This window comes from Harmonia axyridis, chromosome 7 (assembly GCF_914767665.1).
Source record: "Harmonia axyridis chromosome 7, icHarAxyr1.1, whole genome shotgun sequence".
In the NCBI taxonomy this organism is placed as follows: Eukaryota; Metazoa; Arthropoda; class Insecta; order Coleoptera; family Coccinellidae; genus Harmonia; species Harmonia axyridis.
In genome coordinates this window covers 31,478,255-31,493,127 of record NC_059507.1, presented here as the reverse complement: position 1 = coordinate 31,493,127, position 14,873 = coordinate 31,478,255, and the positions used below count along the sequence as shown (strand labels likewise).

Here is a 14,873-nt window from a genome sequence, read left to right as displayed (position 1 = left end):
AAAGATAAAACCTTTGGAGCATACTTGGAGAAATGGAATTTTTCCAATGCATACAAGGGAGTGAAATGGAAGATTGATATATGAATGATTTGAATGGTGATCGATATTCAGTTCTATTATGCATTTTCCATCCTTGTTCCTAGGCGTATGTTGAAGCTCGTCTGTACTTGTCCTTGTTGCTTCTGCACAGGCTTCTGTTGGCAATTATAATATATTCCACTTTATGTAGATGTGCCTGTTCACCGTGGAAATCAGTTTTCTTGGCAAATATTTACCTTGTTTCTCGAGTAAACGCGGAAATATCGATTGGATACCACGAAGCTAACATGCCGGGTTTCGATTTATTTGGACACTTAGAGTGAAATGAAATTAATGTTGGGAAAATAGCACGAAATCCTATAAAATCAGTTATTATGTTATTGATGTTAGTCAGTTAACAGCTTATTTCTTTCTAATATTGTCGACAAAATCTTTTGAAAGGAAATGTTTGGTTATATATTACACAATGGCGCATTAATATAGTTATTTTCATATACTATATACAAGTGGGATGAGAGCATCATTACTTTATGTTTTTGTAAGAGCAAACGAGTAGGGATTCATCAAGCCAAGTAGCTTGACATTTTAATCGACTACCTGACTTGAAAATCAAGCTCGTGAAAAATTACATACTTGGGCTTGACGACTAGAATTAAGATAATTATTGCTTGACTTGATATCAAGCTACTTGATATCACTTGAGCTTTAGGTATATGCACGCGTCGCACGGCATATATTTCTGCAATCTCATTAGATGTGCGCTTAGACTAAATAAGGGGATCCTCAATCGCCGAGAGAGTGAAGCATTCGCCAGTGTGACTTTATAAGTAGTTTTCTCACATTTCTATGAAACCTATTGGTAGATTCAGAAATTTTTTCCAAATTTCGCCAAAATGGATTCTTCATCAATGCAGCATCTTCAGCTCCTGTTGGAAGAAAATTTTTCAGAGCTGCTCTTACAGTTACAAGAACCCGCAATAGGTTAGGCGACAAATCTATAAGATGCCTCATGTGTCTCAGATCCTGGATGGAAAAATATGAAATCAAACAAATCCTGGAGGTTTCTCAATATTAAGAAACAATTTTTTTATTATTTTTCATTTTGTTATGATTTATAGTGATTTAATTTATGTTTCTATTTCAAAAAGTTGATATTTTCGGTTCATTTATACAATAAGTTCAATAAATAATAGTAATTTACGTAACAAGTCCGGAAAATAGGGTTTCTTTGGACGAATAGACAAAATTCCAGGACGAGCGTAAGCGAGTCCTGGAAGTCTGTGAGTCCAAAAAAACCATTTTCGGGCGTGTTGCGTACAATAGTTTTTCGGCAACCATGTAAAATAACACTATCGCTGCTGCTTTCCATATTTTATTGCGATTGCGATAAAAAAACATGCAAATTTTTGACAACTAATTTCATATGAACTGTCAGCCGTTATCTCGGTTGCTATGGATTCTATGATTCTTTTCCGGCCTAGTCCGGGAAGTACGTACTTTCCGGACTAGGCCGGGAAATGCTACTTTCTCAGAGAAAAAGCGTCCGGGAAATGAGCACTTCCTGGACGGTTGCTGAAAAAGGGTTTTTTGCAAGGTTTCTTCTCATTTCATCATTTTTTTTATCGATGTGATACTAAATAATAAAAATGCTAAAAATCAAGTAGCTTGATATGATTCAAGCACTTAAAAATAAATACTCGACTTGACTTGAATTGAGATTGAAAAACTACTACTTGACTCGAGCTTGACTTGAAATCAAGACAACCACTTGATCAAGTATCATGTCATGTCATTTTCAGCTGGTATTTGATGTGTTTGGTCGAAAGTAGTGATTCAAAAAAACTTCCACCTTATATAGAACAAGCAGTGTCGGTTATTGCTCTTTGAGAGTTTTAATTCTTCTCGAAAAAACGTGCTATATAATGAAGTTTGAGTTGGGTAATGAGTTTCATAACGTAACTCAAATGGACCAAATTCAGTGGTCAAATAGCTTCAAAATGAAGCAGTTGTAGATAAAAAATACTGTTATGAAAGCACCATTTCGTAGTGGTGAAATTACTAAAACAGCTCTGAAATAATTTCTAAAAACCTGAATAAAATAATCGAAAACTAGATCTCTTAGGCGAAGAAAAGAATACAATATATATCATAAGAGTCAGAATGAACCCAGAAGACTCCACATATCCAGCTACGCTTATCTACTGAATGGAGTCGTCACATCATTATATCATCTCTTTTAATAAAGGACCCAGAGCCTCAAAACATCCAAAGCAGGCCGAGGCGAGAGAGAGTTATTGAAGAACCTAACGTTGCCGGTGATAAATCAGATTTCAGCAAGTGATGCCAACACAACAATAATAAATAATATGAATGGCTGCACAAAGGGGGTAACACAGAGGTTCTAAAGCCAGAAGATGAGAGGGATGTCTTTAGGTCTTTGTGGAACACCCCGCGATTTCCCTGCCATTCTATACACACTCCTGATTTCTTACCGTGGAGTGCTTCCTTCCTCCGCCCATTGCAGGACCGGTTTAGCTCCAAAAATATTCCGTTTGGCTTAGCGGAGAAAACCGGAATTTTGCTTTTATCAATGGATGGCTTGTCTAATTGGGAATATGGATGAGGAAAGCTGCGAATATTTCCTTTTAACTGAAAATAATTGCGTTTTCTAGCTGGATGGGCTTCGAATTCGATCGTGAGAATAAGGAGGTTGAAGAGAAGCAGATCATTTCACTAACGCTTTTGTATCATTATTTCTAATAATAAACCCTTGAAACTGTTTGTGATTTTTATAATTGATGTTCTGGAATGTCAGAAGGATAAATAAATAATCAACGTTTCAAGATGAAAATTATTGTTGATCGAGTTAAGGTCAGGTTTTAGGTTCATCAAATAATAATAATAATATTAATGAGTGTAAGAGGACCAGAAGTTCGTCGAGAACCAGGGGGACCACAAGGACCGGACACGACCGAGCTCTGCCCTTCTGATATTTTAAATATCTGGGATTGAGTGAATGTTCCTCTTAATAGCGAGGAGTGAGAAGCCGACGCCGACGGCGAGGAAAAATCCTACGCGTATAGGCAAAAGTCGTTATGATAAAGGCCTGTATTTATAGACAGTATGATACAATAGAAACTTGTACAAATTTTAGTTTAGAAATTTTGTTGAGGAAGAAGCTCTGATGAAGAGGAATTGTATAAATACAAAAATTCCCATATCTACTTCAATGTAGTTGTCTAATTCTGTGGCTATAACTGATTCATTTCTGCCACATCTTGTAGAACAAAATCGTGCAATATATCAGATTCGCACAGATTTTATAGTTATTTTTATTATTATATGCCACGGATTTATCCATTATTTGTCAAGTTTGTGTTACAGAAAACTGTTCTGTCAATCCACATTTTTCAATTCTAAAATCACTAAACTATATTTATGGAAGTATTTCATTAATTTCAATGAAAATCAGTGAATGTGTAAATCTCGTACAGAAGGCTAATTTCTACCCTTTTGTTTAATGTATATTCTAACAGTTTGTTTCGACGGTGATTGCAATTTTATAAAAGATTTATTTAGTATTTATTCCATTGTGTCTTAGTTTTTATACATTTAACAAAGTGTTACTGTATATTTCCAATATTCTTTGTACTCAAATTATTTCATCTGTATTCGACTAAATGAACGTGCCTTGATAAAGTCTAAAAAGTCTAAATATATAGACGAAACGTTGCCTTAGTCCAAATTGGTCGACTTATTTCAATAGTCCTATCCCTGTAAATCGAACATCAACATAAATAAGAATATCGGACTGGCAGAAGTCTAGGTTAACAGTTAGGAAAACGTACTGTCATCGAAAGTGAGTAGCGATAGACTCTTTTTTTTTTCTTTTTGGAAATTGAAAAAGAATGAAACTGTTATATCTCTACTAACCTCCGATAACAGCATGATTTCCTTATTCCTATATGGTTGATTCTCAGTCTAGATTTTTGTCAGTCCTATCGATGTTCTCAATAATGTTAAATCAAGAGGGAACACCATCACGTGGTTGCTTGGTTGGAAACGCAATTAGAGATATGTATTTCTTCTTATAAATCACCGATATTTATTAGGTTTTCACATAATTTCACCAGAAAAATAATCTACACGAGAGAAAATAAATAATTTTAATTCGCGAATGAAAGAAAATAAAATTTTTGGAAATTTACCGTTTTTCGCAAAAAAATTGAAATGTACTTTGTACGAAGCACTGATATATCTTCAACATATTCGTGAAATAAACTAAGTATCAAAAATCATTACAAGAGAGGTAAAATTATAATTTCGTGAAAGTGGTCGTACAGTGCTGTCCTCTACTTATTTGCTTCGAAGAAGTTGAAGTGAGTACTTCTACACCGTACAAAGTTTGATCATCGCAGGAGCGTCAAAGGGGAAATGAATGAGTACCAAATTTGACTGATACGCGAAAAACCACGTGATTGGAATCCCTCTTAATGAAAAATTATAATTTTTATTGCATAGCTTCGGATATTTTATTATTGTTTATATATTTCAGATAAAATTATTATAATTGTTTATATATTATTTTCTGATTATCAGCTTTGAAAACGTATGGATACTTTTCTCAAACTTTAAAGTTTAGTTTCTTAAATGTAATTTTGGAGCAAATTTCATGCGAATAGCTTTTATAGTTTCTATGAAAAGTTGTGAAAAAAATCAATTAAAAGATAATAAACGATGAGCACTAGAAGATGCGGATCTGTTAGAGAGAAAAGCCAAAAAGTCAAAGTGAAACCTCATCCATTAGTCACTATTTTCACTCTCATCCCCAAAACTGTCACGTGGTATTAACGGTCCTGCACTCGGGACGATGGCAACCTTCCACAACTTTTCACCCCCTCGCAACCTTGCTGGTCTTCCATCAAGGCAGATTTCTTCATGCGTGATCTGCTCGATATATAAAAACGGAAAAGTGCTCACCTTTCACTACCAGATTCCATTTGTCACGAGGAGATTCGAATAAAAGGCTTTTGTGTTTTCGAAAGACTGATTTTCCTGATTTACGCGCTTTCTTTCCCGGAGGCGATATAGCTGATATTTTATATTTATGGGAAATTCTCGAACGGATCTTCGCTAATATGTGCCGATGAGACTATAATAAGACGATACAGCATTGTGGGTGTGAGAATAAGCTGCAGAATGTCACTTAAAATATAACTGGCTAGTTTCATTGTGTTCATTTATCGTCCAAGGGATTTATTATTTACTATTTTCGGTTTCTCCCCGTAAAATTCGAAATATCGACAAATTTCACCCTGTACAGGGTGGGCAAATTTCGATGTTTCAACATTACAACTTTAAAATCAGAGGAGATAGGACCAAATCTCCATTTTCGTTCTCTTTTTCTGAGAAACTACCCAAAGTAGTATTCATTTTTGGCCACCTTCTTTTTTTTCCGAGTTAAAAGCGAAAATTGGAAATATGATGTTATCGAAAAAAAGTTATATCTCCGCTATTACCTACTGATGAAAGAGTTCTGAAATTAAAACATTCTATAGGCACTGTTTGACGTAGAACCCAGTGTCATACTCGTCCTTTCAACAGGATTTTTCTTTAGGAAACTATGACTCAAAGTTATGTTTTTTTTTAATGGGAACACTTAATTTCTGCCGCATTTTTTGAAAGATCAATTATTTATGATTTCAAAAATATACATCATATGGTTTGTGTTATCCCTATTAGGTCTCAAATATTATTTCTCCTTTGTTTCTTTCCTAATTAAATAAATGAGTTTAATCATATATGCGTTATTTCTTACAATATTTGAAATTGATTTGTACTTGTGCGCATTCATTCTGGAAACCTATATGAAAATGATCTTCTCATCAGAACTCATTAGGATTTTTTCGATATTGCCGAATCCATTTTGAGATAAAACTTATATGATGAAAACATAATATAATTTGGTAGAAATTAGTCAAAGTATAGGTATAGAAATATAATGATATTGGTGGAAAGAGGCGACTTTTGCTATAGGAAGCTTTATTTTTCTCGTTTTTTTTTTGCTCAACAGTTAAAACCATAGAAATATTGAGACTCTTAGATGAAAAAAGGTTTTTGGCCACTTTTTCTGACATATTCATATGGATGCAAACCATACGATATTGTATATTTCTGAATATCTGTAAAAATTAACCTTTCGAAAAATGCCAAATACAATGGGTACCTACCATAAAATTATCATTTCAAGAAAAAAAAGGCCCGCAAACGCTTTGTTTTCAATACAGGGTGTGAAGTTATTTTTTCATAACACCTTTCCTTCACAAGATATTCAACATGAATTCTGCATAGATATTCAAATTCAAAGTTTTCATCACGTGATATAGGTACTAATTCCGAATTCAAATCTACAGGGTGATTTCTGTCTTAAAATTATACCCAAGAAATCTTTCCTTTTCCTTTGTACCTCCAAACTAGGAACATCTCCGAAACCATTCGTATAAAAACTAAGGAAATCAAATAGTAAAACATTTATCTTAATTAACACTGTCGACCAAGGTACGCCCGAAGGCGTGTGTGACCAAAGTGCTTCCGCGCCCCAAAACTTCCCACAATAATCCACAGGGTGTTCCGTGAGACCAACCTTGTAATTACTGTAACTAAACTTCAATTGATCTGAACTTCCCGCTGATGAGAAAAGAACAAGATTTAGGGGTCATTTCTCTGCAGTCACAATGAACTGTCGAAGTATTGTGAAGATATAGACCCTACCTCTACTTTCTTCCCTGTGTGCCGGTATGTGTCGTACTCTAGCTCAGCAGGGTGCCTATTCGAGGTTATTTTTGTTGTCGGTATTGGAAAAGGCTGGGAGATTATTCGAATGATAATTGGCAATTCGGTTATTGCGTAAGGGTTGATAATAATAAACGTTGGAAAATTCCTATAATATCTCACAATGCAGTAAAACTTTTTAATTCCTTCAAACCGGAACTATCAATACCAATAACCAAATTTAGAAGAGTAATTAAAAATGAACTGCTGGATCAGCAAAGCTAGCCACATTGTTGTCGCATTGTATTTTTATATTATAGTACTTACTAGTTTATTTGTTTTATTTTCTCTTCTACTGAAAATCAAATCAATATTATTTAAATTGTAAAATGTTATTTTTTGTATTATTTTTGTTTAATTTGTTTTTTTATCTTGTAAACTGAAGAGGTACTTTTTCCGGAATTGAAAAATTGTCTGACTGCCGTAAAATTAATTTGATTATTATTAATGTGACAAATAAACTGAAGCCACGAGCATAGACACCAGAGGTCATAGAACCAGCATCACCCCAGCCTTCGGGACGTAAAGAACCGTCCAAACAATCGATGAAACGAAAATGGTTTCTCAGTCGGTGAATTTCCGTGGAAAGTGGCGGAAGGAAGGGCCGCCGAATCATAAAAAAAAGCGTCCGAGGACCGGCGTCGAAGATCACCCCGTCACTCTCTCTCGGGGGGCGACGTTGGTCGGCAGGGAAAAGGTTTATATCGACTATTGAGTCTATTTCCTATTCACACCCCAGTCCGACGCCGCCGCCGGGGGACGTCAACCGAGATTTGTCGTCGGCGTCACGCAAGGACGATCAATTCGTCCTGTCCACGAGACGCCCCAGCTTTATCTTACCGGAACGATTGGATTATGCGGATCTGACGCCGGTAGGTTATTTAACGGTTTTACGATTCGCGGACGCTGATACTAGCGTCGATGTGTAATTGGCGGCCGATAAACGGATGGAGTGGAAATCGGATCCCCACGTATATGGAAGCTTTATACAAAAATTTTAAGCGGACCATACACGCACAATTCAATGGACTAGTTTAGTGATGTTGATAATACTATATTTGACTTGATAGAATTAAAATATAGAGCAAAACTGATAAATCAGTGAAAAAATTTTGAAAATCCATCAATAAATGACTGAGAAATAGATTATTTAAATTTACGTATTTTAGCGCGGAGAGTCTTTGGTCTCCGTCTCGTCTGTGACGTCACGGCACTGGCCTGTGATCGCTACACCATAAATTACGTTTAAATACTTAGCCGCGCCAAGGCTCTCGCGCCATTTGTAGTTGTACAGTGTAGTTTTAAATCGAGTTTTGTTTTTATGTCACCATAATGGAAGAAGGCTTCGTGAAAGGACAAAGTTATTTTTACTCAATAACTTATTTCAAACTTACTTACACCTTAGTATTTTTATTATCAGAAATAGACAGCTAGTACTGATAGGTACTTACATCAAAATGATCTTCACACACATATGAAGTAGTTTTAGGTCCAATTAAGTCACGCCTCATTAATTTGCACCACTTCTTCCTTTGATTCATGTCATTTGGTACATAAAAAAACAATTTATTGTGGTTTTTAATTGTCGTGCTTGCACACATAGGCACAATACAATATTTGTAGGATTTTTTTTTATTTCAGCCATCGTGTAACGAATAAAACACGACACAAACGGCACAAGTGATTGTACACCAATGAATTCGTAAGCACTCTGCGAATACCAGTCGCCTCGTGTAAGTGGCGTGACGTCACACACTAGACTGTGAAATTATTCTTTCAAGCGCAACTTCAAAGTGCCATAGCTTTTTCATTTCTAGAGATATTTCAATGATTCTTCCATATTTTTATTTCATTTTACATAAATTTTTAGAATAAATCCTTAACAAAAAAATGAAAACTAGTCCATTATCTGTGGGCAAAATACACAATATTTCCGCGACAAAAACGATTGTCTTGTTTAAATTTTGATTGTTGATATAGAATACCTATATCAAGCTTCCTGCAAAATTTCAAATTGATCATTTAATCAGAACCAAAAAATATGCAAGAATATTCGAAGAAAATACTGAATATTTCCGACATTAGAAATCCGGTCTAGTTGAGATTTTGCCTGTATATAAAGAATAACAATGTCATACTCCTTTCAAAATTATTTCTTCATATGATAACCAGAACCATAAAAAAAAATTCAAGAAGAGTATCGAAAAAAATACTCAAATTTCCACAACGCGGAGTTAAGATGAAAATTGGAGTGAGAAATACCACATATTTTCATGGCTAGATAACCATTTCAAGCTTCGTGCAGAATTTCATGTTGACCACGTCATCAGAATTTTAAAAATACAAAATTCAAGTACAATTCCAAAACATAACTGAGAGAAAAGCATTGACGTGAAGTTAAGAGCTTTTGAGCGCTGGTTCTTTCACGCACCCTTTGCGAACACATTGTACTTATATATACAGGGTTCAATTAGCGAAGACACACTTTCACATTCCAATTTTTTTTTGTATAATAATTGTTCCGATATGAAAAGGAATTATAACGTTATATATTAGCGATTTTATTTGATTTCCATCTAGCCCTAAATGTAGACGAAAAGAGATCTTTTTTATGTATTCTCCATACATTACCTTTACCTTTATGGGCCATATCGTCCATGGCGGTTAGGGCGGTAGGCCATGGTGCCACCGCCGCCCCCAACTGCTGTGCCGGTAGAATGATGGCGACGTCCTTTCAGAAGCTCCCACACTAAAATTCACTGCAAAAAATTTCAATTTATTACAACCTTAAAATGAACAGTAGTTTGATACAAGTGCATAAGTGAACATTTAAAACATGCGCAATGCATTTCAGAGCACGATGCGTAATGCCTGCTTTAAAACCGATTTTACACTTTTACTTCCGACTTCCGAGGGTTCCGAAGATATCCAATCTCCCATTCTACTGGTCTGATGTTGATGAAAATCGAGGGGAGCTGTTAGGCGTTGAAGCAGAATTGATAGCAGAAAAATTCAAGGATTCATTTCATAGAGAATGTGAAATGATAAAATAATTTTAATCACGGCTTTTTAGTGCATAAAACAAGAAATATGATGCAGGAATGATAAAAATAATATTCCAACCTTAACTCATAAAATAAAACAATAAAAATTTTAAACGTTTGGTTTATTATTGCCTCCTATCTCAAATTCAAATATCATAAAGAATGCCATGCTGCGGGTATTGAACCTATGTTCATTTGTTTCGAATATCGAATGAAATTTTCAAGTTTTAGGTTTTGAAGTAGAGTTCTTCAATAGTACTATTCTGTAGGATTAAGTAATTTTTCAGATGAGAAATGAGTTGTGGACAAATAAACAATATACAAAAAATACCAACAAAGGGTTAAATACACAGCCCAAACTCTGCATAGATAAAATGAACAACTTTATTACTTATAGATAACTCGCTTTGCTCACTGAAGGTGCTCCACCTTTGAACCCCTTCACTATGCCGATATAGGACCTACCGTTTGGCCTTTGCCCACATGAAAATATTTGAGGCAAATAACTTTTCATTATGACAAAAATGGTTGAAAGAAAGAGTATCAAAATTTCTATCATTAAAGAAAACATCAAACCTCAAATATCGCGATAATAACTAATTAAATATGAGATTGTGACCCTCAGTAGATTTTTCAAATTGCCCACAGAGAAATGAGAATCGAATGTCAAAACAATCCGCAACACCCCGTATACTCGAAAACCGCGAGGAAAATCGAAGGTTTGGAAGTTTTCCTGGGGCTTCGAGATGATTTCGAGGGGGGTCTTATTCTTATCATTTTTGATCCAGATGGCCCCGTTTAGGATGTGATTTTGTATATATCAGTACCTGGAGTCTTAGCGGAAGGGCTATATCTATATAAGATTCAAATTCGCAAAAAAATGACGAACGGCTGTTTATATATATTAGACTCGCTCTGCTCGCCTTCACTTCACTGTGTATCAGTCAAGAAAATAAAAGATTTCTTTCGGAAACCTGGTATCGTTAGCTGATTTTAGACGATTCACTCTGTATACTATGCTATGTATATTCTAGGGGGGAATTCAATATGATTTTTTTCCTAGAACATACCATTTCGCCCTTGCCCACATGAAAATATTTGATGCAAATAACTTTCCATTACGACAAATCAAGGGCGGTCCTAGCCTTTAATTTTGGGGGGATCTATATAATATTATCTGCTCCGAATTTGGAAAAATACGGATCAGGTAAAGTCAAGATTTGAATCGACGAGAGCATCTCCAGTTACCTCCGCCCACCACTTAACCGAAGGGTAGATAGGTACCTATTTATTCAAGCGTCTGAAGGTTGATTATACGAACAGGGGTGGACACATTCAAACAGCCGACGCCGTTGACGCTCTCAGGCTTGAGCGTCCGTGTCACCCCACCGAATCACATTTACGGCAGCGTCGGGGACGCTTCAGAGACCACAGAATTCAATGAACGAGGGTTTTAACTACCTCTTAGTTTCATTGTCGATTCTCTTATTGATAAGGTTAATGAAATTAATCCCTGCGCTCTCTTCGGTCTCTTGGACCCGGAGTCTGTATAGTGTCGCCCCTGATCCAGATCCTCCTTCATTTGTTTGGATGAGAGGGATTGTGATTCTACGCAGAATTTTGTTTTCGGCCGTCGGCAACGGTTTTGTTTTTATTTTATTTTTATAGATAAAATATTTGGCACTAATCGATTGAATACTGTTTTATATAAGTGCATACCTATATTTCATACGTTCCGAAAAAATGATTTAATTTAATTTTTTAACCGTGATCGTTGAGATAATGTAGGTACCTATCAGTCATGACAAGTAGAACGTTACTGCTCTTTGACTGATAGTTCCGTTCGATTTTCAAAAATCTCTGATTACCTACTCATTGACGTAGGGATTCATCGAGTCAAGTAGCTTGATAATCAACTGTTTGACTTAAAAATCAAGCTCATGACAAATAACATGATTGACTCTTGACTTGATATCAAGCTACTTGATATTACTTGCGCTTGATATGCGGGAGTCGCACGGCATATACAAGTGAGTTTATGTAATATAGTAGCTCATTCTCAATGTTCAAATGGTATCTATAATTTTATACTTGGTAAAACACCAGTGTGCAGGTTTCTAAGGGTGGCATAGCTCATTATGAAAATTTAAAATGGCTATATCTTTTCATCTAGGCCGAATCAGGAAAAATGGTAATGGAGAAAAGTGTTCTTTTTGACCTCAAGAATCTACGGTTGAAATATACACGAGTCAAAGACTCACCCTATATTTCTGCAAGCTCGTATGCAAGCTTAGACAAACTAATCATCTTCAGAGGATAAATACAGTGAGTTTTACCTCATTGTTACTATAGTTGTGAATATTTGACAATTTCATTCGGACACCCATGTTGACAGGAATAGTCATAACCGAGATCTTATGACTAAACGAAGTTAGTATGTTTTTTAGAAGCAATTAAGAAAATATGCGCCAATATTTTTCTTAGAATCAATATTTCTCACCTATAGATACCTAATAAATTTGGTTGAATTATTGAATTTTGAATAGTCGATTGGGAATTTAAAGTATCCAATATAATAACGCTTCAAACCTCCAAAGTTTATTCCGACGGGATTCAATTCAAGACTTTCTTCAATGAATTTGAAATATTTTCGTCTCTACCTCAGTACAGAAGTACTGAATTGTATGAAACTATCTCTTGTATATTCCGAAGTATTAAATATGAAAAGTGGAGTTTTATTTTGCCCTTATCTTCTTATCATGCTTCTTTATCTTCAAAGTATAAATCATCTGTATATGTATTTCCATTGAAATTTCACAGTAAAAATCTTTGAAATCTTTCTTTAGTAAATTTCAATACTTTAATAGGTACTTCCGGTGAAATAGCTAAATACTTCTAGTACCTACCTACATCTACAGACTCGAAAAATTTTGATGTTTAAATGTTAATCAGACAAATTTGTCGTCAACATTGGAGGTTATTAAAATAAGTTAAATAAGGACTTTTGAAAGAACTACTTAGATATATCCACATATAGGTACCTATTCGAGAAGAAATATTGTTTTGGTCCAGGAGTATGGTAAGTATCTAATAACTTCATACTGGAAGATGAAAATGTGAAAACAGAATTCAAAAACTTCAGCGTCAAATACTAAGTTGATCAATTCAATTGAATGAAATTGGAAAAGCTAATCAGAAGTGGCCAAAAACAAACTAAAAAAAAATATGGATTTGAAAAAATCCACATCAATAGTGTTGAGAAGGTTTGTTCTAATACACCAAGTACCTATTTTGTTGAACCCTATGACTACAGATATTTCATAAATTGAATAATTGCTTTTTGTCATTAATCAATTGATTGTCAGTTGAAAAAATCAAATATGTATATATTGTCTTTCCTGTTGAATAAATTCTTCATACCCATTGCTACATATTCAAGTTTCCAACAAATGGGTATATAGGTACCTACAATTATATATCTATCTTTTTTATGAAAATTTGAGGATTAAAAATAATATCTTATCAAAACAAACTTCAAGTACCTACCCATTAGTGGGTATAAAATATTAGATTACTACTTATATTGCTGATTATTTCTGTAGTTCAGTAGTCTTATCTTGATGTATCTATCATGCATAGGTGAAGTACCTATTTGTGGTATACAGCTACACATTGACGCGCAAATGCTGTCATACATATAAGTGTATAAATTTATCTATAGATAAATTAAAAAAATTTGAATTGTTTTGTATGTATGTATGTTGTTATTTTGCTGTTTATATTTTGTTCAAGTGAAGGTACCTATATGAAGAGAATTAAGACTCATTATGTTATGAGGCATGAGTACCTGCCTTGAGCTAAATTTATGCCTAGAAAACGTAACAAAAACCATTATGAAGATGACTTGAGAAGGATATTATATAATGAATTATAATATAATTAAATTTCCTGATATATTTCTGTGTAAGTAGGTACTCATTTATTTCACATACCTAGAGAGTTTGTATAAGACGCTTTCAAAAGAAATTAGGTACCTAGTTAGCAGAAAATAAATAGATATAGAATGTGTACCTATATTCGAGCTTTCAGATTGAAGTGAACGTATTTTATTATTCATAATAAAATTAGTGAAAAGCAGATAAGTTAATCAAAAACTTATGAATTGAGTACAGATAGATATATAATGATTGTTCCTGATTCCAATATCTCATGTGATGCCCAAAGCACTTCACGCATGCAACTTTAAAAGACTTAAGAAGTTCTACTCACAAGCAAAATATTTTCGAAGTGTTTCTCTTGTTACTAACAAGTGTCACTGAACATAATCACAAAAAGTCACCAAATAAATTAACCAACAAAACTCAAAATAATCGAAAAGCAACGAAATTGAATTATTCAGAGGCAATTAAACAATTCGGAAATAGTTGATTGGAACTCTTTAGAGTCAATGAATCGTTAAACAGCAATTTCACCGCGGTCGAATCACCAGTGCCTCAACCGGACAAACGAGCGACTGACTCTCTAAATGCACACGACACTACACCTCTCTAGGTGTACACAACTGTCATGTTCTGACTAAAGGACCAATCGTCGGCCCATTCATTCCGTACACAGACTAATCCACTCAAAGGACACCAATAAGACGAGGCCTGGGCGGGGCCATAAATCGATCTGTTTATGGAATTGCTTATTGGAGCGTGAGTCTTTTTCCACGCTGAGAGGGAGCCACTACTCTCTACACCCGTCCGTAGTAGGAGCGCCAACCGACGGAGGTCGCTTTGGTGTACACAGGCACGGTTAAGGGATGCTCGGGGCGCATTATACGATACAGCCTCTAAGAGTCTCATTAATGAAGTGGATGATTCGACTAGCCCGATGGCTACAGGCAAGGTGTTTGGAGTTCGATAAGGGGTTGGTATCCGAGGAAGTGAAAAATTGAATTAGGATCGGATTTATATC

At 35.0% G+C, this 14,873-nt stretch overlaps 1 protein-coding gene across 2 annotated transcripts in view; it reads right to left on the bottom strand.

The window, feature by feature from the left end:
- The window catches only part of LOC123684586 (paired box protein Pax-6-like), an 89,554-nt gene extending 75,121 nt beyond the window's left edge, over positions 1–14,433 (bottom strand). The window contains exons 1-2 of one of the 2 annotated variants that reach the window (XM_045623898.1): positions 14,184–14,433; positions 9,502–9,629 (exon numbers count right to left, since the gene is read on the bottom strand). In XM_045623898.1, coding sequence (XP_045479854.1) covers positions 9,502–9,529 — 28 coding nt within the window. In that variant the 5' untranslated portion in view covers positions 9,530–9,629; positions 14,184–14,433. The remainder of the gene's footprint in view (positions 1–9,501; positions 9,630–14,183) is intronic. The other variant, XM_045623899.1, reaches the window with a different exon arrangement.
- Positions 14,434–14,873: the final 440 nt, after the last annotated feature.